Here is a 26,659-nt window from a genome sequence, read left to right as displayed (position 1 = left end):
AGTGTCCAATTGTCGTCGTCTCTTGTCACCTTACTGATGTTTCTAGAAGGATGTCCTCGGTTAACATGTGTCTAAAATATGGCATTTTTGTTCCTGCATGCTCTTGTGAGTATGGCCGTTGCAGCAGTTATTACATGCATTCAACATGCTGGTCATCAGACTTCTTCATTAGATTGCGAATTGGGCTCTCTGCTTAACATTAATCAATCAATCAATCAATCAATGTTTATTTATATAGCCCTAAATCACAAGTGTCTCAAAGGGCTGCACAAGCCACAACGACATCCTCGGTATAGCCCACATAAGGGCAAGGAAAAACTCACCCCAGTGGGACGTCGATGTGAATGACTATGAGAAACCTTGGAGAGGACTGCATATGTGGGTAACCCCCCCGCCCCCCCCTCTAGGGAGACCGAATGCAATGGATGTCGAGTGGGTCTGACATAATATTGTGAGAGTCCAGTCCATAGTGGATCCAGCATAACAGTAAGAGTCCAGTCCACAGTGGGGTCAGCAGGAAACCATCCCGAGCGGAGACGGGTCAGCAGCGCAGAGATGTTCCCAACCGATATACAGGCGAGCGGTCCACCCCGGGTCCCGACCCCGGACAGCCAGCACCCCATCCATGGCCACCGGATCTGTGTGTCTCCCCTTCCACAAGGGATAGGGGGGAGCAGAGGAGAAAAGAAAAGAAACGGCAGATCAACTGGTCTAAAAAAAAAAGGGGGGCTATTCAAAGGCTAGAGTATACAAATGAGTTTTGAGATGGGACTTAAATGCTTCCTCCCACTTCCAAAGACATGCACCTGGGGATAAGTTGATTGGCAACACTAAATTGGCCCTAGTGTGTGGATGTGAGTGTGAATGTCTGTCTATCTGTGTTGGCCCTGCGATGAGGTGGCGACTTGTCCAGGGTGTACCCCGCCATCCGCCCGATTGTAGCTGAGATAGGCTCCAGCGACCCCCGCGACCCCAAAGGGAATAAGCGGTAGAAAATGGATGGATGGATGTTTCTACTGAGGTAGCATCTCTAACTGTTACCGGGAGGGTATTCCATAGTGCTGGAGCCCGAATAGAAAACGCTCTACAGCCCGCAGACTTTTTTTGGGCTCTGGGAATCACTAATAAGCCGGAGTTCTTTGAACGCAGATTTCTTGCCGGTACATATGGTACAATACAATCGGCAAGATAGGCTGGAGCTAGACCGTGTAGTATTTTATACGTAAGTAGTAAAACCTTAAAGTCGCATCTTAAGTGCACAGGAAGCCAGTGCAGGTGAGCCAGTATAGGCGTAATATGATCAAACTTTCTTGTTCTTGTCAAAAGTCTAGCAGCCGCATTTTGTACCAACTGTAATCTTTTAATGCTAGACATAGGGAGACCCGAAAATAATACGTTACAGTAATCGAGACGAGACGTAACGAACGCATGAATAATGATCTCAGCGTCGCTAGTGGACAAAATGGAACGAATTTTAGCGATATTAAGAGGTTCTTGGATTTAAAGTTAAAGTACCAATGATTGTCACATTTGATCCATCCCCAAATAAGCCTGTGTTTTTTTTACCAAGTTCACCCTGTGGCACACCTGACTCCTGTTCTGTGATTTGTGTTTTAAAGTTAAAGTACCACTGATAGTCACACACACTATCCATCCATCCGTCCATCTTCTTCCGCTTATCCGAGGTCGGGTCGCGGGGGCAGCAGCCTAAGCAGGGAAGCCCAGACTTCCCTCTCCCCAGCCACCTCGTCCAGCTCTTCCCGTGGGACCCCGAGGCGTTCCCAGGCCAGCCGGGAGACATAGTCTTCCCAACGTGTCCTGGGTCTTCCCCGCGACCTCCTACCGGTCGGACGTGCCCTAAACACCTCCCTAGGGAGGCGCTCGGGTGGCATCCTGACCAGATGCCCGAACCACCTCATCTGGCTCCTCTCGATGTGGAGGAGCAGCGGCTTTACTTTGAGCTCCCCCCGGATGGCAGAGCTTCTCACCCTATCTCTAAGGGAGAGCCCTGCCACCCGGCGGAGGAAACTCATTTGGGCCGCTTGTACCCGTGATCTTGTCCTTTCGGTCATAACCCAAAGCTCATGACCATAGGTGAGGATGGGAACGTAGATCGACCGGTATATTGAGAGCTCATAGCTCCTTCTTCACCACAACGGATCGATACAGCGTCCGCATTACTGAAGACACAGCCTGTCGATCTCACCATCCACTCTTCCCTCACTCGTGAACAAGACTCCGAGGTACTTGAACTCCTCCACTTGGGGCAAGATCTCCTCCCCAACCCGGAGATGGCACTCCACCCTTTTCCGGGCGAGAACCATGGACTCGGACTTGGAGGTGCTGATTCTCATCCCAGTCGCTTCACACTCTGCTGCGAACCGATCCAGCGAGAGCTGAAGATCCTGGCCAGATGAAGCCATCAGGACCACATCATCTGCAAAAAGCAGAGACCTAATCCTGCAGCCACCAAACCCAAGTGTGGTGAAATTATTCTCTTTCTGACCTATCGCCTGGGAGGTGAGGTGAGGTGAGGGGAGCAGTGAGCAGCAGCGGTGGTCGTGCTCAGGAATCATTTTGGTGATTTAACCCCTATTTCCAACCCTTGATGCTAACTTGGGTCCCATTTGTATAGTCTTTGGTATGACTCGGCCAGGATTTGAACTCACGACCTACCGATCTCAGGGTGGACACTCTAACCACAAGGCCACTGAGCAGGCATCACAATTGTGCTCTTGGATTTGATTACTGGGCGGAACGGTGGAACAGGGGTTAGTGCATCTGCCTCACAATCATAGGTCCTGAGTAGTCGTGAGTTCAATCCCGGGCTCGGGTATGGCGTCACATTAGTGCCAAAAATCCGAGCGCATAAAAACTGTTATCCCGCGCTGATTCTCCACTTCGTGCGCGCGCGCGACACCCTTTCGCACGCGCGTGGTGCCTTTCTGTGCGCGCGCCGTCTCGGTCTGTGCGCTGTCATGTTTCGTTTTGGCACTTTGGGGGCGGGTATGCTTAGACGGCCCCTTCTTTCTGATTGGTCAGGCGAAAAATGCTCAGAGCCAATCAGAAGTATAGCAGGGCGGGTCATCGTCAATATGTATCAAGATTTACGGAGGAAGAAGTCCATTCCATCCATCCATCTTCTTCCGCTTATCCGAGGTCGGGTCGCGGGGGCAGCAGCCTAAGCAGGGAAGCCCAGACTTCCCTCTCCCCAGCCACCTCGTCCAGCTCTTCCCGTGGGACCCCGAGGCGTTCCCAGGCCAGCCGGGAGACATAGTCTTCCCGACGTGTCCTGGGTCTTCCCCGCGGCCTCCTACCGGTCGGACGTGCCCTAAACACCTCCCTAGGGAGGCGCTCGGGTGGCATCCTGACCAGATGCCCGAACCACCTCATCTGGCTCCTCTCCATGTGGAGGAGCAGCGGCTTTACTTTGAGCTCCCCCCGGATGACAGAGCTTCTCACCCTATCTCTAAGGGAGAGCCCCGCCACCCGGCGGAGGAAACTCATTTGGGCCGCTTGTACCCGTGATCTTGTCCTTTCGGTCATAACCCAAAAGCTCATGACCATAGGTGAGGATGGGAACGTAGATCGACCGGTATATTGAGAGCTTTGCCTTCCGGCTCAGCTCCTTCTTCACCACAACGGATCGATACAGCGTCCGCATTACTGAAGACACAGCCTGTCGATCTCACCATCCACTCTTCCCTCAATCATGAACAAGACTCCGAGGTACTTGAACTCCTCCACTTGGGGCAAGATCTCCTCCCCAACCCGGAGATGGCACTCCACCCTTTTCCGGGCGAGAACCATGGACTCGGACTTGGAGGTGCTGATTCTCATCCCAGTCGCTTCACACTCGGCTGCAAACCGATCCAGCGATAGCTGAAGATCCTGGCCAGATGAAGCCATCAGGACCACATCATCTGCAAAAAGCAGAGACCTAATCCTGCAGCCACCAAACCAAGTGTGGTGAAATTATTCTCTTTTTGACCTATCGCCTGGGAGGTGAGGTGAGGGGAGCAGTGAGCAGCAGCGGTGGTTGTGCTCAGGAATCATTTTGGTAATTTAACCCCTAATTCCAACCCTTGATGCTAACTTGGGTCCCATTTGTATAGTCTTTGGTATGACTCGGCCAGGATTTGAACTCACGACCTACCGATCTCAGGGTGGACACTCTAACCACAAGGCCACTGAGCAGGCATCACAATTGTGCTCTTGGATTTGATTACTGGGCGGAACGGTGGAACAGGGGTTAGTGCATCTGCCTCACAATCATAGGTCCTGAGTAGTCGTGAGTTCAATCCCGGGCTCGGGTATGGCGTCACATTAGTGCCAAAAATCCGAGCGCATAAAAACTGTTATCGCGCGCTGATTCTCCACTTCGTGCGCGCGCGCGACACCCTTTCGCACGCGCGTGGTGCCTTTCTGTGCGCGCGCCGTCTCGGTCTGTGCGCTGTCATGTTTCGTTTTGGCACTTTGGGGGCGGGTATGCTTAGACGGCCCCTTCTTTCTGATTGGTCAGGCGAAAAATGCTCAGAGCCAATCAGAAGTATAGCAGGGCGGGTCATCGTCAATATGTATCAAGATTTACGGAGGAAGAAGTCCATTCCATCCATCCATCTTCTTCCGCTTATCCGAGGTCGGGTCGCGGGGGCAGCAGCCTAAGCAGGGAAGCCCAGACTTCCCTCTCCCCAGCCACTTCGTCCAGCTCCTCCCGGGGGATCCCGAGGCGTTCCCAGGCCAGCCGGGAGACATAGTCTTCCCAACGTGTCCTGGGTCTTCCCCGCGGCCTCCTACCGGTCGGACGTGCCCTAAACACCTCCCTAGGGAGGCGCTCGGGTGGCATCCTGACCAGATGCCCGAACCACCTCATCTGGCTCCTCTCGATGTGGAGGAGCAGCGGCTTTACTTTGAGCTCCCCCCGGATGACAGAGCTTCTCACCCTATCTCTAAGGGAGAGCCCCGCCACCCGACGGAGGAAACTCATTTGGGCCGCTTGTACCCGTGATCTTGTCCTTTCGGTCATAACCCAAAGCTCATGACCATAGGTGAGGATTGGAACGTAGATCGACCGGTAAATTGAGAGCTTTGCCTTCCGGCTCAGCTCCTTCTTCACCACAACGGATCGATACAGCGTCCGCATTACTGAAGACACAGCCTGTTGATCTCACGATCCACTCTTCCCTCACTCGTGAACAAGACTCCGAGGTACTTGAACTCCTCCACTTGGGGCAAGATCTCCTCCCCAACCCGGAGATGGCACTCCACCCTTTTCCGGGCGAGAACCATGGACTCGGACTTGGAGGTGCTGATTCTCATCCCAGTCGCTTCACACTCGGCTGCGAACCGATCCAGCGATAGCTGAAGATCCTGGCCAGATGAAGCCATCAGGACCACATCATCTGCAAAAAGCAGAGACCTAATCCTGCAGCCACCAAACCAAGTGTGGTGAAATTATTCTCTTTTTGACCTATCGCCTGGGAGGTGAGGTGAGGGGAGCAGTGAGCAGCAGCGGTGGTCGTGCTCAGGAATCATTTTGGTAATTTAACCCCTAATTCCAACCCTTGATGCTAACTTGGGTCCCATTTGTATAGTCTTTGGTATGACTCGGCCAGGATTTGAACTCACGACCTACCGATCTCAGGGCGGACACTCTAACCACAAGGCCGCTGAGCAGGCATCAGAATTGTGCTCTTGAATTTGATTACTGGGCGGAACGGTGGAACAGGGGTTAGTGCATCTGCCTCACAATCATAGGTCCTGTGTAGTCGTGAGTTCAATCCCGGGCTCGGGTATGGCGTCACATTAGTGCCAAAAATCCGAGCGCATAAAAACTGTTATCGCGCGCTGATTCTCCACTTCGTGCGCGCGCGCGACACCCTTTTGCGCGCGCGTGGTGCCTTTTTGCGCGCGCGCACGGTGCCTTTCTGTGCGCGCGCCGTCTTGTCATGTTTCGTTTTGGCACTTTGGGGGCGGGTATGCTTAGACGGCCCCTTCTTTCTGATTGGTCAGGCGAAAAATGCTCAGAGCCAATCAGAAGTATAGCAGGGCGGGTCATCGTCAATATGTATCAAGATTTACGGAGGAAGAAGTGGATAAAAAAAATGTCACACACTGATGAAGGTTATTTCATACCACATAAACACAATACAGGGTAATACAAAATGTGACCCAAATTAAATAATAAGACAACAAACACCATAATCACATCTTTCAGCCAGAACTGGTCCACCAGCAATAACATCCAACCATAACATTATTTTATAATTTCACTTCTTCTTGAACATTTGTTTTCTAATTTATGGAATTTCTTTTGATTCAGCCATAAAATTAATGAAATAATATTTGAATTTTGTTTTTAAAATGTTAAAAATAGCCTTTTAATAATGTATTCTGAAACAGTTTAAAATAATCAGAGAACTGACTAACACTGACCCTACACAACTATGTTGCACAATTAAGTCATTTTATTTTTAAAGCGAAAGAGGTAATTTCAACAGGTACAGCATCCTATGTCATATCTACATGTAATAAGATTTGTAACAAGGCAAACCGTTTGTAAATTGGTCGAAAATCGAGCAAGTTATGGTAAGGTAATTAGTACATGTACCATTGACATCAATGTAATGATCGAGGATAGATGTCCGAGGTAAGATGGCTACAACGTTGCTACGCTGGAGAATGATTGGTTATATGAAAAATGCTCAGAGCCGATCAGAAAGGAGGGGCCGCCTAAGCATACCCGCCCCCAAAGTGCCAAAAAGAAACAGGCAGCGCGAGGAGAGATGCCAGGACTACACAGAGAGCGCAGAGACCGAGATGGCGCGCGCGCAGAAAGGCACCGCGTGCGCGCAAAAAGGCACCACGCGTGCGCAAAAGGGTGTCGCGCGTGCGCACGAAGTGGAGAATCAGCGCGCGATAACAGTTTTTATGCGCTTGGATTTTTGGCACTAATGTGACGCCATACTCGGGATCTTTCTGTGTGGAGTTTGCATGTTCTCCCCGTGACTGCGCGGGTTCCCTCCGGGTACTCCGGCTTCCTCCCACCTCCAAAGACATGCACCTGGGGATAGGCCCCTCCCATCTCCAAAGACATGCACCTGGGGATAGGCCCCTCCCACCTCCAAAGACATGCACCTGGGGATAGATTGATTGGCAACACTAAATGGTCCCTAGTGTGTGACTGTTGTCTGTCTATCTGTGTTGGCCCTGCGATGAGGTGGCGACTTGTCCAGGGTGTACCCCGCTTTCCGCCCAAATGTAGCTGAGATAGGCTCCAGCACTCCCTGCGACCCCAAAAGGGACAAGCGGTAGAAAATGGATGGGTGGAACATGCTAGTCATCAGACTTTAAAGTTAAAGTTAAAGTACCAATGATTGTAACACACACACTAGGTGTGGTGAAATTTGTCCTCTGCATTTGACCCATCCCCTTGTTCACCCCCTGGGAGGGGAGGGGAGCAGTGGGCAGCAGCGGTGCCGCGCCCAGGAATAATTTTTGGTGATTTAACCCCCAATTCCAACCCTTGATGCTGAGTGCCAAGCAGGGAGGTAATGGCTCCCATTTATATAGTCTTTGGTATGACTCGGCCGGGGTTTGAAGTCACGACCTACCCATCTCAGGGTGGGCACTCTAACCACAATTGATTGATTGATTGAGACTTTTATTAGTAGATTGCACAGTTCAGTACATATTCCGTACAATTGACCACTAAATGGTAACACCGGAATACGTTTTTCAACTTGTTTAAGTCGGGGTCCACGTTAATCAATTCATGGTACAAATATATACTATCATCATAATACAGTCATCACACAAGTTAATCATCAGAGCTGGGCGATATGGTCTTTTATTAATATCTCGATATTTTTAGGCCATGTCACGATACACCATATACAGGTAAAAGCCAGTAAATTAGAATATTTTGAAAAACTTGATTTATTTCAGTAATTGCATTCAAAAGGTGTAACTTGTACATTATATTTATCCATTGCACACAGACTGATGCATTCAAATGTTTATTTCATTTAATTTTGATGATTTGAAGTGGCAACAAATGAAAATCCAAAATTCCGTGTGTCACAAAATTAGAATATTACTTAAGGCTAATACAAAAAAGGGATTTTTAGAAATGTTGGCCAACTGAAAAGTATGAAAATGAAACATATGAGCATGTACAATACTCAATACTTGGTTGGAGCTCCTTTTGCCTCAATTACTGCGTTAATGCGGCGTGGCATGGAGTCGATGAGTTTCTGGCACTGCTCAGGTGTTATGAGAGCCCAGGTTGCTCTGATAGTGGCCTTCAACTCTTCTGCGTTTTTGGGTCTGGCATTCTGCATCTTCCTTTTCACAATACCCCACAGATTTTCTACGGGGCTAAGGTCAGGGGAGTTGGCGGGCCAATTTAGAACAGAAATACCATGGTCCGTAAACCAGGCACGGGTAGATTTTGCGCTGTGTGCAGGCGCCAAGTCCTGTTGGAACTTGAAATCTCCATCTCCATAGAGCAGGTCAGCAGCAGGAAGCATGAAGTGCTCTAAAACTTGCTGGTAGACGGCTGCGTTGACCCTGGATCTCAGGAAACAGAGTGGACCGACACCAGCAGATGACATGGCACCCCAAACCATCACTGATGGTGGAAACTTTACACTAGACTTCAGGCAACGTGGATCCTGTGCCTCTCCTGTCTTCTTCCAGACTCTGGGACCTCGATTTCCAAAGGAAATGCAAAATGTGCATGGTTGGGTGATGGTTTGGGGTGCCATGTCATCTGCTGGTGTCGGTCCACTCTGTTTCCTGAGATCCAGGGTCAACGCAGCCGTCTACCAGCAAGTTTTAGAGCACTTCATGCTTCCTGCTGCTGACCTGCTCTATGGAGATGGAGATTTCAAGTTCCAACAGGACTTGGCGCCTGCACACAGCGCAAAATCTACCCGTGCCTGGTTTACGGACCATGGTATTTCTGTTCTAAATTGGCCCGCCAACTCCCCTGACCTTAGCCCCATAGAAAATAGGTGGGGTATTGTGAAAAGGAAGATGCAGAATGCCAGACCCAAAAACGCAGAAGAGTTGAAGGCCACTATCAGAGCAACCTGGGCTCTCATAACACCTGAGCAGTGCCAGAAACTCATCGACTCCATGCCACGCCGCATTAACGCAGTAATTGAGGCAAAAGGAGCTCCAACCAAGTATTGAGTATTGTACATGCTCATATTTTTCATTTTCATACTTTTCAGTTGGCCAACATTTCTAAAAATCCCTTTTTTGTATTAAAATGCCTTAAGTAATATTCTAATTTTGTGACACACGGAATTTTGGATTTTCATTTGTTGCCACTTCAAATCATCAAAATTAAATGAAATAAACATTTGAATGCATCAGTCTGTGTGCAATGAATAAATATAATGTACAAGTTACACCTTTTGAATGCAATTACTGAAATAAATCAAGTTTCTCAAAATATTCTAATTTATTGGCTTTTACCTGTATATGTGGATATTTTGCCTTAGCCTTGAATGAACACTTGATGCATATAATCACAGCAGTATGATGATTCTATGTGTACACTAAAACATTCTTCTTCATACTGCATTAATATATGCTACTTTTAAACTTTCATGCAGAGAGGGAAATCACAACTAAAAGTGTATTTATTAAACAGTTATTAAGCAGTGGCACAAACATTCATGTCATTTCAAAACAGAAAGTGCAAGATTGTCAGAGACATTTTAAAACAAGCTATTAGTGCACTTTTGTGCATTATGTCACTAAGATGACATATCAAAACAACACTAAATTAAAGTGCACTTTTTGTACAGAACGCCACTACAGTAGTTTAAAACAAATAAAGTGCACTTTTGTGCATGTCACATAAGATATTTCAATAAGTGTCAAATAAAAATGAGCTGCATAATAGGAAATCAAATAGTGTATGTCCTTCGCTATGTGGTAGGTTCCTGCGGACGTTATCTCCTTCTGTTGACTATTTTTTTCATACGGTGTTGATCTGGAAATAGTTGTTTTGGCATTTTGTTAGTGTGGCACCGAACGGAGATGTCGACATGCAGTTTCAAGCACTCCTCATTCTCTAGCGGGTGACTTTTCAAATGATGCTACAAATTAGCAGTAATGCTACTTTTTGTAGCAAGGCTTTTGCCGCATAATTGTTCAACATATTCCCGCTTGAAGCCAAACCACCGCCAGACGATGGACCCCCTGCTGTTTTTTCTTGGGAATTAATTCTTCCTCCATTTGTTACCAGATTCGCACCTTCTCTCTCTCGTATTACCACTCGCAATGCACCGTTAGCATCGCAGCTAATGTTACGCTACCTCTCTGCTCGGGGAGGGCGTGTGACGTTGCACGCGTGACGTATGTAAGAAGGTGCGCTTGTTTTTTATGTCTCTGTGAGAAGGAGAGACAAGAAAGAGTGGGAAACGTCTGTAGTGTAATGCCCGCAGCTGAAAGCAGCTGTGTGAGAACATATACTCAAATATCACAATATAGTCATTTTCTATATCGTACAGAGACAAACCCGCGATATATTGAGTATATCGATATATCGCCCAGCCCTACATTGAATTATTTACAATCCTGGAGGGGGTTTCTCATCAGAGAAATGGACATTGAAACAGTGTAGGTCTGACTTGGTAGGATATGCACAGTGAGCAGTGAACATAGTGAGTTCAGAAAGCATAAGAACAGGTACATACATTTGATTATTTACATTTGATTATTAACAATCCGGGGAGGTGGGATGTGGAAGGGGGAGGGTGTTAGCATACCTGCCAACTACTCCGGTTTTCCCGTAATTAGTACGGTTTTCATCAACCTATTCCGGGTTACGGTTGCAGTGATAAAAAATAAGTTTTTTCATTAATTAAAAAATATATATATTTTTTTAAGTTTTATTCACGAAATCGCGTAACAACAATGACAATCGACACTGCTTCCCGTAACTTCCTATCGAGCCATTCCGAATGCCATGCGCGAGGCTATTTATAGCACCGCTGCCAAGCACGAGGCACCAGTTGCCATTGTTTCCAAACGAGCGAACGATCATGGAATCAGCCGGAGAAAAATCACAAACGAGTCTTAAACCGAAAAGAAAACTGCAGTCATTCCGTGAAGAATATTCAAAAGCCTATCCGGGAATAATTATCCGTTCCAAAAAGGGTGAAAACTACGCGAATTGCACCTTGTGCAGACAAGATTTTTCGATCGGACACGGGGGAATTAGCGATGTAAAAGACCACGTTGGGACAAAAAAACACAAGTCTAATGCCGTTGCTAGCGATACAAGTGGAAAACTTTCAACGTTTTTCGTCGCCCAAACAGATTCTTTGGATGTGATAAATGCCGAAGTTTTATTTACGGAGGCAATAATTCCAATCGCACTGGCTGAATACATTTGGATTTTAGCCACAAAAAGGTAATGACACCAATGTTATCTATTGGAATTGTTTAGTACTGTTATACTGTTAAAAGTGTTTCAAGTCCAAGTTGAAGAAATCTTGTTAAATGTTGACAGCATAACTACCAAAATACAGAAGTATGTCCTTAATATTTTTGCAGTGCTATTTCTGTTGAAAAGTTAAAATGATTACATTAGAGATGTGATGTGCCACTTTTCAAGTGTCTGATGGCTTAAATTAATTTTCATTAATTTTTCATATTTTGAATTCTTTTGAAAGGCTTACAAAAAAACTACATTTGAATTGTAATTCCATGCTATTGACAGGACTATTAATTTTAATGAAGTTAGCTTACCATGTTTACAGTATGATCATTGTGATAGAAATGTGAATTTTAGGCACAGAATATTTTTTACAATTGAACAAGGCAGTAGATTATACAAGCTTGGACAGAAAGTTAATAATGACACCAATTTTTTTTTTTTATGGAATTGTTTAGTACTGTTTTACCATTTGTTTACTGTAAAAAGTGTTTATACTGTTTATACTTTCAATTAACAAATTGAAGTCTTGTGAAAGGTTGACAGGATAACTGGCATTAACTGTCAAAATAATTTCAAACTATTGAAGTTAGCTTACAGAATAAACATGTCAATCAACCCATATGATTTTTGCTGTAATATTTTTGTTTTGAAAAGTCACTGTGACTGATAGAAAAGTGATGGTTTTAGCAACATTTTAACCTGTCTGAATGCTAATAATCATTTTGCGTCGGGGGGCGAACCTGAACCCCCCACCAGGACTTTGTCCTGGACCTACCGGGGCCCCTGGCTACTAGGTTTTTCTGATTTCAAAAGTTGGCAGGTATGTGTTAGTTTAGGGTTGACGTTGCCTGGAGATGTTCTTTTAGTGCGGTTTTGAAGGAGGATAGAGATGCACTTTCTTTTACACCTGTTTGGAATGCATTCCATATTGATGTGGCATAGAAAGAGAATGAGTTAAGACCTTTGTTAGATCGGAATCTGGGTTTAACGTGGTTTGTGGAGCTCCCCCTGGTGTCATCAGACTTCTTCATTAGATAGCGAATTGTGCTCTCTTGGATTTAAAATTAAAGTACCACTGATAGTCACACACACACTAGGGTGTGGTGAAATTACCCTCTGAATTTGACCCATCCCCTTGTTCCACCCCCTGGGAGGTGAGGGGAGCACTGAGCAGCAGCGGTGGCCGCGCTCGGGAATCATTTCGGTGATTTAACCCCCAATTCCAACCCTTGATGCTGCTTGATGCAGGGTCCCACTTTTATAGTCTTTGGTATGACTCGGCCAGGATTTGAACTCACAACCTACCGATCTCAGGGCGGACACTCTAACCACAAGGCCACTGAGCAGGCATTAGAATTGTGCTCTTGGTATTGATTACTAAGAATGAATGTACCTGCGTATAACAAGGGAAGGTATTGCATTCCACGTTTGTCTTTTAATAGGATTATGATTTGTTTATGTTTTGCCAAATATTTTTTAGGCAGAGTTACGTTCACTGCTCTATGGTTTGTTTACTCAGATGTGTGGGATTTTACCTTGTATGCCTCAAAACAATATTGTTTTTGGCTCGTGTACAGTGGGCTCTTGCGATTGTTCAAAAGGGTGTGATATAACTTACTGCATGCAGCTGTGCCTAATGGCTAAAGCAGTGTTTTTCAACCTTTTTTTGAGCCAAGGCACAATTTGTTTATTGAAAAAATCTGGAGGCCCACCACCAGCAGAAAACATTCAAAAATTAAACCAAGCAGTTGATATTGACAGTAAAAAGTCATTTTCGCAATTGTTGGATATGAATTCAAACCCATCCATCCATCTTCTACCGCTTGTCCCTTTTGGGGTCTCAGCTACAATCGGGCGGAAGGCGGGGTACACCCTGGACAAGTCGCCACCGCATCGCAGTGAATTCAAACCATAACACACCATGCATCACAATAGCTTTTGTCTCAAAGTAGGTGTACTGTCACGACCTGTCACATCACACCGTGACTTATTTAGACTTTTTTGGTGTTTTCCCGTGCGTAGTGTTTTAGTTCTTGTCTTGCGCTCCTATTTTAGTGGCTTTTGTTCTGTTTTGTTGGTATTTTCCTGTAGCAGTTTCATGTCTTCCTTTGAGCGCTATTTCCCGCACCTGCTTTGTTTTAGCAATCAAGACTATTTGTTGTGCGGACGCTATCTTTCTTTGTGTGGACATTGTTGATTGTGATGTCATGTTCGGGTGTACTTTGTGGACGCCGTCTCTGCTCCACACGCTGCAAGTCTTTGCTGTCGTCCAGCATTCTTATTTTGTTTACTTTGCAGCCAGTTCAGTTTTTAGTTTCGTTTTGCATAGTCTTTTCTTAGCGGCACTCGCCTTTTGTTTATTTTTGCTTTACCTGCACGCTGCCTCCCGCTGTCGTCTGCATATTTTGATCACGACAAACCATCGTCGTCGTTCCCGACATCTACAAAGCATCTATTACACGGTTACTCTGCCGAGCTCGAAACAGCACAGACAACAATGGCACATTATGTGCGGATTATAACTACTGGTTTGCAAAAAATACTTTTAACCCAGCTAGGTGAATTACATAATCTCCCACGGCACACCAGACTGTATTTCACGCGGCACAGTGGTTGGAAAAACCCTGGGCTAAAGCATGAGGAACAAGTGGATTTATCGTCAAGATAACATCTGTCTCTAGTTGTGGGTGTATTCAAACAATTAAAAGCATGCAGGAGATGTTGCTTCTACTGTCATTACACTGCACCAGAGAGAAGCTAAAAATGTTGGGTTTTTTTTTTAGCTCTTGCCCCGGATTTCCACAGGATGTGTAATGGTTGCGGAACAGCGCTGCCACGGCGGCAGACTTTTTATGTTTCCATTCCAGTCAATGTGTTAGGAGACTGGACCCTGTGCTAAATACAGGCAGAGCATTTAGTTTCAAAATAATATACTCGGTGTTCAAAGTGGATCACATTTGACACTTTGAAACGTCCTAATGGGTGGGCACTAGGAATGTATTTTGTTAGAATTTTTTATTGCCGTTATGCACCACAACATAATGTAACATCTCACAGCAGGTAAGTCTTTTATCAACATCTGATTTTCACATCTTGGACAAGTCAACTACAGTGTAATATTTGCAAGGTCATACAACTACTCCGGTTTTCCCGTAATTAGTACGGTTTTCATCAACCTATTCCGGGTTACGGTTGCAGTGATAAAAAATACGGTTTTTCATTAATTAAATTTTTTTTTTTTTTTTAAAGTTTTATTCACGAAATCGCGTAACAACAATGACAATCGACACTGCTTCCCGTAACTTCCTATCGAGCCATTCCGAATGCCATGCGCGAGGCTATTTATAGCACCGCTGCCAAGCACGAGGCACCAGTTGCCATTGTTTCCAAACGAGCGAACGATCATGGAATCAGCCGGAGAAAAATCGCAAACGAGTCTTAAACCGAAAAGAAAACTGCAGTCATTGCGTGAAGAATATTCAAAAGCCTATCCGGGAATAATTATCCGTTCCAAAAAGGGTGAAAACTACGCGAATTGCACCTTGTGCAGACAAGATTTTTCGATCGGACACGGAGGAATTAGCGATGTAAAAGACCACGTTGGGACAAAAAAACACAAGTCTAATGCCGTTGCTAGCGATACAAGTGGAAAACTTTCAATGTTTTTAGTCGCCCAAACAGATTCTTTGGATGTGATAAATGCCGAAGTTTTATTTACGGAGGCAATAATTGAGCATGGACTAGAATAAATTTGGATTTTAGCCACAAAAGGGTAATGACACCAATATTATCTATTGGAATTGTTTAGTACTGTTATACTGTTAAAAGTGTTTATACTATTTATGCTTTCAAGTCCAAGTTGAAGAAATCTTGTTAAATGTTGACAGCATAACTACCAAAATACAGAAGTATGTCCTTAATATTTTTGCAGTGCTATTTCTGTTGAAAAGTTAAAATGATTACATTAGAGATGTGATGTGCCACTTTTCAAGTGTCTGATGGCTTAAATAAATTTTCATTAATTTTTCATATTTTGAATTCTTTTGAAAGGCTTACAAAAAAACTACATTTGAATTGTAATTCCATGCTATTGACAGGACTATTAATTTTAATGAAGTTAGCTTACCATGTTTACAGTATGATAATTGTGATAGAAATGTGAATTTTAGGCACAGAATATGTTTTACAATTGAACAAGGCAGTAGATTATACAAGATTGGACAGAAAGTTAATAATGACACCAATTTTTTTTTTTAATGTTATTGTTTAGTACTGTTTTACCATTTGTTTACTGTAAAAAGTGTTTATACTGTTTATACTTTCAATTAACAAATTGAAGTCTTGTGAAAGGTTGACAGGATAACTGGCATTAACTGTCAAAATAATTTCAAACTATTGAAGTTAGCTTACAGAATAAACATGTCAATCAACCCATATGATTTTTGCTGTAATATTTTTGTTTTGAAAAGTCACTGTGACTGATAGAAAAGTGATGGTTTTAGCAACATTTTAACCTGTCTGAATACTAATAATCATTTTGCGTCGGGGGGGCGAAGCCTGAACCTACCGTTGCCTGTGGCCCCTGGCTACTAGGTTTTTCTGATTTCAAAAGTTGGCAGGTATGCAATTAGCATGTTAGGTTCGTATGGATGCCATCTTGCTTATATAATATGATGATTTATATTATATATATATATATATAATATATTGTTTACATTTTTCCTTTTTTCTTATCATTGGCCTGTGGATTACTGTATCGACAAGTGCAGGGTTGATGTAAGTTCATAGCAGCGGTTGTGACTCGTGAGTAAAACGTGTTAATTTAAAACTGAGAGTAACTCTTATTAACGTGCGTGACTTTGAGGAGGAATATTAAAGTTAAAGTTAAATATGGCCGAGTCATACCAAAGACTATAACAATGGGACCCATTACCTCCGTGCTTGGCACTCAGCATCAATGGTTGGAATTGGGGGTTAAATTACCAAAGATTATTCCCGGGCGCAGCCACCGCTGCTGCCCACTGCTCCCCTCACCTCCCTGGGGGTGATATAGGGTGATGGGTCAAATGCAGAGAATAATTTCGCCACACCTAGTGTGTGTGTGTGACAATCATTGGTACTTTAACTACGTCAAGACTTGGTCCTGGGGTTTAGTTTTTCTAGAAGGCAACGGAAAGTTGGCTCGGGCGAGACGGGAATGAAGGTACATTTTTATTTAAACACTATAAATACAAAACAAGGAAGCAAACAAAAGGTGCGCACAATGGCGGAGAACAAACTATGAAACCAAAAACTATGAACAACCAAAAACACTAACTGTGGCAATAATAAACAAAACTTACTTGGCCTGGACAAAAAAAAGCAGCGTGAACGATGGACATGAAAAAAGAGTCAGAAATGTGCAGAGCATACATGTGGGGATGTCACCAGAAAGACAAACTGAAAAACAATGAACTTAAAATACTACAGACATGATTAACGAAAACAGGTGCGTGACTCAAAAACGTGAAACTAATGGGTGGCTATGGTGACAAACAAGAGTGCACAATGAGTCCAAACGTGGAACAGGTGAAACTAATGGGTAATCATGGAAACAAGACAAGGGAGTGAAAAGCCAGAAACTAAAGAGTCCAATAACTAAACAAAACATGACTAAGACAAAACATGATTACACAGACATGACAGAAGCATAAATGTGGGGATGTCACCAGAAAGACAAACTGAAAAACAATGAACTTAAATACTACAGACATGATTAACGAAAACAGGTGCGTGACTCAAAAACGTGAAACTAATGGGTTACTATGGTGACAAACAAGAGTGCACAATGAGTCCAAACGTGGAACAGGTGAAACTAATGGGTAATCATAGAAACAAGACAAGGGAGTGAAAAGCCAGAAACTAAAGAGTCCAATAACTAAACAAAACATGACTAAGACAAAACATGATTACACAGACATGACAGAAGCATAAATGTGGGGATGTCACCAGAAAGACAAACTGAAAAACAATGAACTTAAAATACTACAGACATGATTAACGAAAACAGGTGCGTGACTCAAAAACGTGAAACTAATGGGTTGCTATGGTGACAAACAAGAGTGCACAATGAGTCCAAACGTGGAACAGGTGAAACTAATGGGTAATCATGGAAACAAGACAAGGGAGTGAAAAGCCAGAAACTAAAGAGTCCAATAACTAAACAAAACATGACTAAGACAAAACATGATTACACAGACATGACAGAAGCATAAATGTGGGGATGTCACCAGAAAGACAAACTGAAAAACAATGAACTTAAAATACTACAGACATGATTAACGAAAACAGGTGCGTGACTCAAAAACGTGAAACTAATGGGTTGCTATGGTGACAAACAAGAGTGCACAATGAGTCCAAACGTGGAACAGGTGAAACTAATGGGTAATCATGGAAACAAGACAAGGGAGTGAAAAGCCAGAAACTAAAGAGTCCAATAACTAAACAAAACATGACTAAGACAAAACATGATTACACAGACATGACAAACTATAACTTTAATATTCCTCCTCAAAGTCACGCACGTTAATACGAGTTACTCTCAGTTTGTTGTGTTACAAACTTTTGTGTGGTTTTGTTTCCTTGTTTTTGATTATTCCAAGCTGGTTATCAGATCCTACTTGTGTTTTTTTTATACGTTGCAGCCGCACCTAAGTGAATATGAAAGTGCGTGTGTCATAATTATGATGGCGAGCTCGATTTAAAAAAACACAGCCATATCATTTGTCCATAATTTTAACAGTCCTCCTGCACGATCATGGCCAAAACAATAATCACCATTATTTTTAGCAATATTGAAATTTGAATTATTAATAAACCATGTAAGGTAAAACAGTGTTGGGGGGGTTGAATTCAACTCCATCATGTAAATATTAATTAAATAGTCTAATTAAAAAGGCTGGCTAAATGTTATCCATATATTTAAAGACAATTATTTGTGTTTTTGTGTGTTATTATTATTAATGTGTCAGCTTTTTCTCATTACATGATGCCTATCGCTCTATTTTTCCATTTTTGGTGCCACAAAAAACAGCCACGTTTCATGCTGGCCCACGTGTCATCAATTGGACACCCCTGCTTGACCTAATCATTAGGGGTGTAACGGTACACAAAAATGTCGGTTCGGTACGTTCCTCGGTTTAGAGGTCACGGTTCGGTTCATTTTTGGTACAGTAAGAAAACAACAAAATATACATTTTTGGGTTATTTATTTACCAAATTTGCAAAATCTTCCACCAGAAATATTTTTCTTAGTGTAATATTTGATGTGAAGTAATGGGAACCTTGGATAGGTCAATAATTCATAATAACATTGATTTTGATTCAATATTATGTTTTGAGCAATGACAGTTTGAAAGAAAAAAAAAACAGCTTTGTTTTATTAGTCAACATTGCAACTTTTTCTAAATTACATTTCACCTTTAAGATTTTTTATTTCACTTTTGTAATGTTTTTGTTTATTTTAATAGTATTTTTAGAATGTGCCGTGGGCCTTTAAAACATTTGCTGTGGGCCGCACACTTTTGACACCCCTGCTATAGATAATAAAAAATTAAATGTGATAAATGTATGGATAAAAAGCAGAGCCTGGCGACGCATGCACGTTTATCATAACTCTCTCTCTCTCTCTGTCTCTGCCCCTCACTCACCAATGCTGCTGCGCGTACAATTTGTTTTGTTTTTAACCCCTTCTTAACCCTGAACGTACATTGAAAATACATGCAACCCTAACTCAAAATACCGGACATTCGAGGCATTTAAGAAACTCCGCCCTGACAGCTCAGCAAAAGAGGACATGTCCGGTGAAAAGAGGACGTATGGTCAGTCTATCCTAGCCCGTTAGCTGCTAGCATGCCGTGTGTTGTGCCTCGGTGGGCATTGTTTACACAACGTGCGTTACGCTACTTAATATGTCCGTGTGGAAACTCGTTCGGTACACCTACGAACCGAACCGAAACCCCTGTACCGAAGCAGTTCAATTTAATTACACGTACCGTTACACCCCTACATTTGATCGTTTGTAGTGTGAAAGACATACTGTATTAGTAACTGGAAAGCTTGAGCAGAAATATGTCGTTTAGGAATTAACTATACACTGCAAAACATTCACAAAACGCTATGTTGCATTAACTGTTTTTTCAATTATTAACTTTCTGACACGAAAGACCTCTACAAATAATAAAACAAAATATTGTGTTTACTTTGTAATGCCAATTTAAAACACACAGCAGTTTGGCCAATGAAGATAAAGTCTAATAAACAAGATTTGTTCTTCTCCATCAACACCATGTGGCTCAGTGTTTGGCCAACAAAAATAAATAGGAGCGATACCACACATCTAATACACAAGCTACGTGCCTCACTGACAACTGTCACTTTACATGTGGTCAAGTCAATGAGATGACAGAACATTTTAGCTAGTGTTTAGTTTGTCATTGGAAACACTGACAAAGTTAGCAGCAATTAAGTAATTGACGAGGACCATCTGAAAAGATGTTGGAAACAAGGTGTTGCAACGTTCCTCACATGTTTCCTCGCGTCCTTAACACTCTCAGAGTCAAAGCAGGTGAGTGATGGAGGGACCATTGACACAACGCTGTGTTGCCCTTACAAAATGAAAGCAAAATCAAATATTTTTCCCCTATCCGGTATACTTTTTGGGTGGGACAAATGCGTCGGTCTCCAATATTGTCCACACCACTCTCCATCTAATAAGAGCAGTGCGGTCTTGAACGCACGCCAGACCACGGAAGTGAAGCAAGTGAAATGAAGTGAAACGAAGCGATCGGCTGCAGCAACCCTGGGGAAAAGTTAGGTAATGTTAAAGTTAAAAATAGTAGTAATGTTACTGTCTCAGTTTGGCATGGTGATGTAGTTTTGTGCTTATACACAAAGGCTTCTGCGTGGATGTGCGTGTGCTACTTGGGGCTATTCTCTGCCCCAGCGGTTGTGAAATAGCTTGGTTTGATATGCTTTTTAAATGTTGATCTCGACGACAATCACCCTCGTCTAATCGTGGCAGCCAAAATGTGATCGTGATTACAATTTGATTAATTGTGCAGCCCAAGCCAAAACTCAGATTTGTAATTTATATGTAATGTAATGAAGACATGCTGATTCTGGAGGTCACAAATCAAAATCATATTACAGGCACATGCTGGACAGCTATTTGAGGGCCTGTGTCAAATACCAGCTGATTTGGGGACGGGGCAGAAACGGAGAGGTTAGCAGGAGTTCAATCAGTGTGTGTGCAACGCTCGCCAGGGATGATAATAGTGTTGTGTTGTTGTTTGCTACAAATAGAAAAAAATAGTTGTCGTTCTGCAAGGTAAAATTTAATTTTTATTTTCATTTTCCAGAAGTCTAGTCAAGTCAGTGCCGTCACAGACACCTGCCTGTGGGTACCGTATTTTTCGGACTAAAAGTCGCAGTTTTTTCATACTTTGGGGGTGCGACTTATACTCAGGAGCGACTTATGTGTGAAATTATTAACACATTAGCGTAAAATATCAAATAATATTATTGATCTCATTCACGTAAGAGACTAGACGTATAAGATTTCATGGGATTTAGCGATTAGGAGTGACAGATTGTTTGGTAAACGTATAGCATGTTCTATATGTTATAGTTATTTGAATGACTCTTACCATAATATGTTACGTTAACATACCAGTTGGTTATTTATGCCTCATATAACGTACACTTATTCAGCCTGTTGTTCACTATTCTTGATTTATTTTAAATTGCCTTTCAAATGTCTATTCTTGGTGTTGGCTTTTATCAAATAAATTTCCCCCAAAAATGCGACTTATACTCCAGTGCGACTTATATATGTTTTTTTCCTTCTTTATTGTGCATTTTCGGCTGGTGCGACTTATACTCTGGAGCGACTTATACTCCGAAAAATACAGTAAATGAAAATATGCAACTTGATACATTTAAAAAGTATATTAAACAAATGTAAATTATCAAAATTTAAGTTTTTTGAATGGCTAGATGTTGACCAAATTGTAATTTATCAATACATACAATTGAACAATTTCTCCCTTCTGAGTTATGGATCAGAAAATGGCTCTAATAAACCAACTTTTTAAAAATCTAATTTCTGCAATAAGGCACATTAAAGGTCCTACTGACATTGATTAAATTATCCTATAAAATCTGTTCAGTTTTCAAATTTCCCCAAAAAATGCGATTTATACTCCAGTGTGACTTATATATGTTTTTTTCCTTCTTTATTATGCATTTTTGGCCGGTGCGACTTTTACTCCGGAGTGACTTATAGTCCGAAAAATACGGTATTGATGGACGGCAAAACTTGAGACATTACCTTTTGCACTATATTAATTTTATATTATTATGTGTTGTCAACTTTGCACTTTTTTAAAAAATTATTATTATTATTTTTGTATGTCATTGCCTGAAATAAATAAATAAATGAAAATGAATTAAATGAGTATAAGTCGCTCCGGAGTATAAGTCGAACCAGCCGAAAATGCATAATAAAGAAGGAAAAAAACATATATAAGTCGCACTGGAGTATAAGTCACATTTTTTGGGGAAATGTATTTGATAAAAGCCAACACCAAGAATAGACATTTGAAAGGCACTTTAAAATAAATCAAGAATAGTGAACAACAGGCTGAATAAGTGTACGTTATATGAGGCATAAATAACCAACTGGTATGTTAACGTAACATATTATGGTAAGAGTCATTCAAATAGCTATAACATATAGAACATGCTATACGTTTACCAAACAATCTGTCACTCCTAATCGCTAAATCCCATGAAATCTTATACGTCTAGTCTCTTACGTGAATGAGATCAATAATGTTATTTGATATTTTACGCTAATGTGTTAATAATTTCACACATAAGTCGCTCCTGAGTATAAGTCGCACCCCCGGCCAAACTATGAAAAAAACTGCCACTTATAGTCCGAAAAATACGGTACCAAGATCTCACTAAAGCCCGAGCTACCTTGCTGCGCGGTGCGGCCGTAGCAATGTCATACCTGCCAACTACTCCGGTTTTCCCGTAATTAGTACGGTTTTCATCAACTTATTCCGGGTTACGGTTGCGGTGATAAAAAATATGGTTTTTCATTAATTAAAAAAAATATTTTTTTAAAGTTTTATTCACGAAATCGCGTAACAACAATGACAATCGACACTGCTTCCCGTAACTTCCTATCGAGCCATTCCGAATGCCATGCGCGAGGCTATTTATAGCACCGCTGCCAAGCACGAGGCACCTGTTGCCATTGTTTCCAAACGAGCGAACGATCATGGAATCAGCCGCAGAAAAATCGCAAACGAGTCTTAAACCGAAAAGAAAACTGCAGTCATTCCGTGAAGAATATTCAAAAGCCTATCCGGGAATAATTATCCGTTCCAAAAAGGGTGAAAACTACGCGAATTGCACCTTGTGCAGACAAGATTTTTCGATCGGACACGGAGGAATTAACGATGTAAAAGACCACGTTGGGACAAAAAAACACAAGTCTAATGCCGTTGCTAGCAATACAAGTGGAAAACTTTCAACGTTTTTCGGATTTTAGCCACAAAAAGGTAATGACACCAATGTTATCTATTGGAATTGTTTAGTACTGTTATACTGTTAAAAGTGTTTATACTATTTATGCTTTCAAGTCCAAGTTGAAGAAATCTTGTTAAATGTTGACAGCATAACTACCAAAATACAGAAGTATGTCCTTAATATTTTTGCAGTGCTATTTCTGTTGAAAAGTTAAAATGATTACATTAGAGATGTGATGTGCCACTTTTCAAGTGTCTGATGGCTTCAATTAATTTTCATTAATTTTTCATATTTTGAATTCTTTTGAAAGGCTTACAAAAAAACTACATTTGAATTGTAATTCCATGCTATTGACAGGACTATTAATTTTAATGAAGTTAGCTTACCATGTTTACAGTATGATAATTGTGATAGAAATGTGAATTTTAGGCACAGAATATTTTTTACAATTGAACAAGGCAGTAGATTATACAAGCTTGGACAGAAAGTTAATAATGACACCAATTTTTTTTTTAATGGAATTGTTTAGTACTGTTTTACCATTTGTTTACTGTAAAAAGTGTTTATACTGTTTATACTTTCAATTAACAAATTGAAGTCTTGTGAAAGGTTGACAGGATAACTGGCATTAACTGTCAAAATAATTTCAAACTATTGAAGTTAGCTTACAGAATAAACATGTCAATCAACCCATATGATTTTTGCTGTAATATTTTTGTTTTGAAAAGTCACTGTGACTGATAGAAAAGTGATGGTTTTAGCAACATTTTAACCTGTCTGAATGCTAATAATCATTTTGCGTCGGGGGGGCGAAGCTGAACCCCCCACCAGGACCTTGTCCTGGACCTACCGGGGCCTGCGGCCCCTGGACCCTGGCTACTAGGTTTTTCTGATTTCAAAAGTTGGCAGGTATGCAATGTACATCAGCAACGGACAAGGGAAATATTTTCTGGCGGCGCCGTTCAGCAGCCATTACGCATTAAGTGGAAATCCAGAGTTACTAATTTAATGTCAGAGACAGGCATAATTGGTTTCTTGCCGAAAGCTAGGATAATGTGTAACACGGTGTTAACCTCTTGACCTCTTAATTTTTCACCAGCAAATGGTAATGAGCCTTCGTGTTTCGGAGCTCCAAGTCTTGCTGGGGTTCGCCGGACGCAACAAGCATGGGCGCAAACATGAACTTTTGACAAAAGCTCTCCACCTCGTAAAGGCTGGTTGCAGTCCTGCCATGCAGATGAAGATTAAAGAGCTCTACAGACGGCGATTCCCCACCAAAATGGTTTCGCCGGTGGACCTCGCATTGCCCGGCGTCCATTCTGCCTCCAGCCTCCCCGCAGGCCTCGCACAGCTTGGCTTTGACAGCCATGGGTCGCCCTCGCCTCTGTTGCCTGTTTCGCTGCTCGGGCCCAAGCATGAGCTCAGTCTGCCTCACCTGCCCTCATCCCTGCACCCCGTTCACCCCGACGTCAAACTGCAGAGATTGCCATTCTACGACGTGCTCGACGAGCTCATTAAACCCACCAGTCTGAGTGAGTCCACCACCTCCCACTTATTTTTTTTTAATTATTATGACTGAACACAGATTTGAGCTTAGACATATCAGTAGATGTTCAATGCTGTTAGTGCTGTCTTTGTTTATTGTAGCCTCCGACAACAGTCAGCGGTTCCAGGAAGCTTGTTACGCCTTTGCATTAACGCCACTACAAGTTCAACAGATCAGCAGCTCTATGTAAGTTGAGACAACTCTCTTGTCAATGTTGTAAATCATCAACAAGACAGAAGGAAATTGTAATAGCAGTAAACTCAATCTAACATTCTCTCCTTCCTTTCTACTAGGGACATATCTGGGACCAAGTGTGACTTTGCGGTTCAAGTCCAATTAAGGTACAATCAAACTCTTTTTTGTGTGTTTAAAGGAAAGAAAGGAATTTAAATTTGACTCTCTTGTATCTATACTGTAGCATCATGACATACCATACCTGCCAACTACTCCGGTTTTCCCGTAATTAGTACGGTCTTCATCAACCTATTCCGGTTTACGGTTGCAGTGATAAAAAATACGGTTTTTCATTACCGTATTTTCCGCACTATTAGCCGCACCTAAAAACCACAAATTTACTCAAAAGCTGACAGTGCGGCTTATAACCCGGTGCGCTTTATATATGGATTAATATTAAGATTAATTTTCATAAAGTTTAGGTCTCGCAACTACGGTAAACAGCCGCCATCTTTTTTCCCCGTAGAAGAGGAAGTGCTTCTTCTTCTACGCCAAGCAACCGCCAAGGTAAGCACCCGCCCCCATAGAAGAGGAAGCGCTTCTTCTTCTACTGTAAGCAACCACCCGCCCCCGTAGAAGAAGAAGAAGCGCGCGGATATTACGTTTCATTTCCTTTGTGTGTTTACATCTGTAAAGACCACAAAATGGCTCCTACTAAGCGACAGGTTTCCGGTTCATGAAAAGACGCAATCTCTCCATCCGCACACGGACTACTATTTCACAGCAACTGCCTAAAGACTTTCAAGAAAAGCTGGCTACTTTCCGTGCATATTGTAAAAACAAGATAGCTGAAAAAAAGATCCGGCCAGAGAACATTATCAACATGGACGAGGTTCCACTGACTTTTGATATTCCTGTGAACCGCACTGTGGATACAACGGGAGCACGTACAGTGAATATTCGCACCACAGGGAATGAGAAGTCATCCTTCACTGTGGTTCTAGCTTGCCATGCTAATGGCCAGAAACTTCCACCCATGGTGATATTCAAAAGGAAGACCTTGCCAAAAGAGACCTTTACAGCCGGCGTCATCATAAAAGCTAACTCGAAGGGATGGATGGGTGAAGAAAAGATGAGCGAGTGGTTAAGGTAAGTTTACGCGAAGAGGCCGGGTGGCTTTTTTCACGCAGCTCCGTCCATGTTGATATACGACTCCATGCGCGCCCACATCACGCTGGTTTTTAATATATTATTAAAGTTTGACTGACCTATCTGACTGTTTTTTTGACATTCCCTTTAGCGCAGTTAGATGCGGCTTACAACACGGGGCGGCTTATAGGTGGACAAAGTTTTGAAATATGCCGTTCATTGAAGGCGCGGCTTATAACCCAGGGCGGCTTATGGTGCGGAAAATACGGTAATTAGAAACTTTTTTTTTTTTAAAGTTTTATTCACGAAATCGCGTAACAACAATCGACACTGCTTCCCGTAACTTCCTATCAAGCCATTCCGAATGCCATGCGCGAGGCTATTTATAGCACCGCTGCCAAGCACGAGGCACCAGTTGCTATTGTTTCCAAACGAGCGAACGATCATGGAATCAGCCGGAGAAAAATCGCAAACGAGTCTTAAACCGAAAAGAAAACTGCAGTCATTCCGTGAAGAATATTCAAAAGCCTATCCGGGAATAATTATCCGTTCCAAAAAGGGTGAAAACTACGCGAATTGCACCTTGTGCAGACAAGATTTTTCGATCGGACACATAGGAATTAGCGAGGGAATGCAATACGGCTTCCACAGGCTAAAAACATTTACAAAATACTCGCGGAAGAAATAGACTCAAACGAAATTCCTTGGCAGAATTTGGTTTGCTTTGCTGCCGATAATGCTGCAGTGAT

General features: G+C 42.6%; 1 protein-coding gene across 1 annotated transcript in view; it reads left to right on the top strand.

The window, feature by feature from the left end:
• Nucleotides 1-26,659, top strand: part of pias1b (protein inhibitor of activated STAT, 1b) — an 82,145-nt gene that overhangs the window by 690 nt on the left and 54,796 nt on the right. The window contains exons 2-4 of the mRNA XM_061969493.2: nt 24,141-24,573; nt 24,689-24,773; nt 24,881-24,928. Of these exons, the coding sequence (XP_061825477.1) occupies nt 24,141-24,573; nt 24,689-24,773; nt 24,881-24,928 (566 nt within the window). The remainder of the gene's footprint in view (nt 1-24,140; nt 24,574-24,688; nt 24,774-24,880; nt 24,929-26,659) is intronic.

The sequence above is a fragment of the Nerophis lumbriciformis genome, linkage group LG10 (assembly GCF_033978685.3).
Source record: "Nerophis lumbriciformis linkage group LG10, RoL_Nlum_v2.1, whole genome shotgun sequence".
NCBI lineage: Eukaryota > Metazoa > Chordata > Actinopteri > Syngnathiformes > Syngnathidae > Nerophis > Nerophis lumbriciformis.
The sequence above is the reverse complement of the archived record's forward strand: the minus strand, read 5'-3'. Positions and strand labels throughout refer to the sequence as shown.